At 36.7% G+C, this 4,022-nt stretch overlaps 1 protein-coding gene across 1 annotated transcript in view; it reads left to right on the top strand.

Moving 5' to 3' along the window:
• Positions 1 to 3,598, top strand: part of LOC101853700 (signal recognition particle 14 kDa protein) — a 19,249-nt gene extending 15,651 nt beyond the window's left edge. Inside the window, exons 4-5 of the mRNA XM_005099770.3 lie at positions 1,482 to 1,514; positions 2,911 to 3,598. Of these exons, the coding sequence (XP_005099827.1) occupies positions 1,482 to 1,514; positions 2,911 to 3,006 (129 nt within the window). The 3' untranslated portion in view covers positions 3,007 to 3,598. The remainder of the gene's footprint in view (positions 1 to 1,481; positions 1,515 to 2,910) is intronic.
• The last annotated feature ends 424 nt before the right edge of the window (positions 3,599 to 4,022 follow it).

The raw sequence follows: 4,022 nt of genomic DNA, 5'->3' as shown, positions 1-4,022 counted from the left end.
TTAGATCACAAATGTATTTACACCGAATTTGAATATTTTAACTTTTTAGCATTTTAAAGTAAATTAGTTACCAGTCGTGAAGTGAACTTTCGCAGAGGTGAACAACTTGTGTTTCGCGCGCTCATATGACCTTAGCAGTTGCGAGCACCGTAAAACCTTATACTACTACTACTACTACTAGTTGACTGAATGTTGTGCAGCCAACAGCTCAACTGATTTAACAGATAACTTTTCTTCAAGAAGCCTTCCGTAGCCATTTTTTAATTTTATCGTCATCTTTACAGGCCAGAGAGTTTCTCCACTTTGTTAATGGATTGATTTGGAGTTTTGTCGGGACTGGCCTGCTCTTTGATTTTAAAAGCCATCTGTTTCAGTGGCAACATACACCTCTGAGCCTGTTGAACTTTACAGAGAGGCCTTGGTTACTTTTTTTCCCTCAGCAGTCCTGGGATAATGGTTTTGGGTATCCTGAGCAAAAAAATAATTATAGTGTTCAGACTGAGCCATCATGAACATAGGGTCATATCAGGTACTTTGGTATGATAGGGAAGAAGCCTAAGCCTTTGCAGACTAAGAATCCCCATTTCCAATTCATAAAAATTGTGACTTTGATTCTTGAAGACCTTTATGGAGGAGGCAGTTGGCACACACTTTTCACCACAAGGGCAGCCCCAGAGAGCTGTTTATTTCTTGTGTATTTTGTCTTGTTTGGTGGGTGCTTTTTTCAAATTGGATTTAATGTTTAAGTGAAGGTTATGATATTGTTTGTTTCACACTCACAAACTTGTTTTGTGTGTACAGTGTCCTCCGTGTTGGTTGGTATGGTGATCATCTTTTCCATTAATTTTTCTGCTAATTTTTTTAGTCTTTTCCTTTGTGAAAGATTTTTTACCATCTGTTTTCTTTCCTTATTTCATGTTGTCAAGTACTTGTAACACCTGTATGAGATAGAAATGAAATAATAATGACGTCCGTGTTGTACTCAGACCATAAATTTTTTAGCTTTGTCTGGAGTACAAGTTTCATCATATGAAAATTAATGAGAAGGTGAAGTTATCACATTAACTGCAAAGGTGAGAGGGAGAAAGCATTTTTATGTTTTCAGTACTATCTGTCTGGTTGAGATTTAAAAAAAAATAATTTTTGTTACCATGACTTACCATGATGGCCACCTGTACAAACAGCCATGTTCCATTTTCTCCCCTGCATTTTTAAAATATAAATATAGCTCTGCATACAATGAACCTGTCCAACGTGACCACTGTATTTTATCAGCCAAAGACCAAAATATAAAAAACTGTTTAAGATGATCACACAAATCTCTCATTGCTCGACTTTTTTTTAAAAGATTAATTGGCCCTGAAGCTGTGAATAAGACGTCATAATTTATTCACCTGTCATGATTCAATTATTCCTGTCTGTTGCAGTACTTAAATATTCAAAAAGGCCTGATCAGAGTATCTGTTCTTTCTCTTTTTCAGGTAAACCACAAGGATGTCACCAAATTTCAAATGGTATGTACATTGATCTCTGCCATTGGTAAAAAGGGAGAAAAAAAATTTTCTTTCAATGATGATGAGTTTTGTCTGATTCGAGGTGGGACGAATACAGTAGGCAGAGTTGAAGTATTGTTACGACAGGAAGAAGTTTGAGGTGTTGTCTAAAAAATTCAGAAGATTTACATCTAGCACATCCATAGCAAAATTGATGGGGTTGGGAAATCTCTTCATTATGTCTGAATTTCGCTACATAAGTGTTTTAATGTAAAGAGTGTACAATCAAATCCACTTTAACCAAATACAGTTAATCTGAAAACGGTGGTAAACCGAAAGCAAATAAACCAATCCCTGATATTTTTTATCCCTCTTCATTTTTATATGAAAACTATCGATTAGCCGAAATGTTCCCATCTCTAAACAGAAAAGAATTGAGAAGATTATGTTGTCTAACTCTTAACTAGCAATCCTCACATAAGGCATATCATCAAGTCTTGCGTGTTTCAAGAAAACAAGACGAGAGTAACAAGACAAGAATGCATGTGTATTGATTTTGGGCTTGAGAGGGGCATCATCAGAGTACTGTTTGCCTGTGTTTATCACACACATCTGTCATGTGACCTTCGTTTGTTCATGGCCTATTGTCTCTGTAAAGTTAGTTTACGTAAGCCCTTCACCTGTTTAAGCCTGTGACGACATGTGGTTTGTTTCATGTCGTCACTGGCATTGGGCTTTCTCACTTCTCAAGACTAGCGCAGAGCACAGTACAGTGTGCTGATCTACTCTTTTGACTTTTCTGTGTGACTGACAGATTAAGCACACTGACAATGTCACAGAGAATGCACAATGTGACAAGCCGCAAGCATGGCATCCCAATTTTACGCTGCTAACAGTGATCGCTATTTGAACAATCCTCTCTGAACAAGAAACAATGAAAAATTGACGGTCACGCAGATTTTAATATAAGCCGACTCAACTGTAGGCTATATATGATTATAAGAGAAAATTCAGGACCTGAAAATCTGTTCACTGAGTGCATTTCACTATGTATGGTACATGCACCAGCCTTCCTTGCCCATTTTAGAACAACTGAAACAGTTTCTGTATCATTAATAAATGTTGTATATTTTCCCACTTTAATTTTAGTCATTTAGTTAAAATAGACTATATTTGTCGAAGCTTTTACTGAGATAGAAGGTGTTTTGTGACTCCCAAGTTTTTCAGTTGAATCAAGGATTTTTTAACAGGCAAAATGTTGAAATTGTATCAGATCATTTTTGGGGGTATATGAAAGAAATGTGCTATAGATAGGCTACATGATTTCATCTCCTCTGTCATTATACACTCTTATTTCTGACGAGCTTCGTCTTAATCATGTTTTCTGTATTAATCGAAATAACAATCTTTTTGCCAGGCCTATGGAAATCTACTGAAGGGCAGCATGGATGGACTAAAGAAAAAAGACAAGAAAGCAGCCAGAGGTAGAAAGAAGACGAAAGCTACACAGTAGATTTTTGTTTCATTTCCAACCGAGTTTTTAATATTTTGTCGTAACTCTATGGTGGGGGTATAGCAAATGGAGTATTGGGTGCATTCAATGCATTGTACATTTTCAGCAGTTATTTTTTTGCATATGTGTGCTTAAATGTGTTTGTGTGTGCTCGTCATTGAGAGACAGGCGGAGAACATGGCTTACCTTTGGGTTACCGGTGTGCAAAAGAGAGGTACAAGTGTGGTAAAAGAAATGGAGCTAAGAAGAACTCATGTATGTTGCAAATGTAATTTTGTATGTGGGAGAGAAAGAAAGAGAGTTAAGCTTTTGATTTTTTCAATTTCATTCATCTTTGACTTTTCGTCGCATTTATCAGATTTGATTCTTTTGGAAGCCTTTATAGTCTTGGCATTTGTGGAAGATTTTGTTTGATGTTGTTGAAAAGAGCAAGACACTTTTTGCCCTCTGCTGTAGAGCAAGGTTAAAGGTCAACTGTTTACATTTTGTGTATGAGCACTTTACATGTGGTCTTATGAGGTATTTATTGTTACCATTTCAAAATTTTGGTGCAGAATGTACCAAGTCATATTAAAATGTGAAAACTTTCAAATGTGTTTCTTTGATTTATTAATAATTCATGTGTGACTGCGTAAGAAGACTCATATCATGTTACTTTGAGTTATGTAGTACAGTACAAGAAAATGTTTGCCTTGGGTGAAAAGGGGATGAGGAAAGAGGAAAAGACTCACTCTAAGAAGCAAATGATTACATATGTTATGAGACATCTTTTGTTTTTGTTTTTGTAAAGTGTTTTATGGCGCTTAAACTGCATAAGGTCATATGAGCGCGCGGGACACACCTAATACTTTCAGTTGGTAGGAAATTTTGAATTTTGCCCGTGTGGCGGCGGAAACCTACTCTTATCGATTTTAGACCACCAAGGGATCTTTAACGTGTGCAAGTTGCACACGGGCCCTCCGAGATTTTTCGCCCTTGTTCGAGAAGGTTAGGTGTAGAACTTTCCTACCAGAAGA

This window comes from Aplysia californica, unplaced genomic scaffold (assembly GCF_000002075.1).
Source record: "Aplysia californica isolate F4 #8 unplaced genomic scaffold, AplCal3.0 scaffold00225, whole genome shotgun sequence".
NCBI lineage: Eukaryota > Metazoa > Mollusca > Gastropoda > Aplysiida > Aplysiidae > Aplysia > Aplysia californica.
The sequence above is the reverse complement of the archived record's forward strand: the minus strand, read 5'-3'. Positions and strand labels throughout refer to the sequence as shown.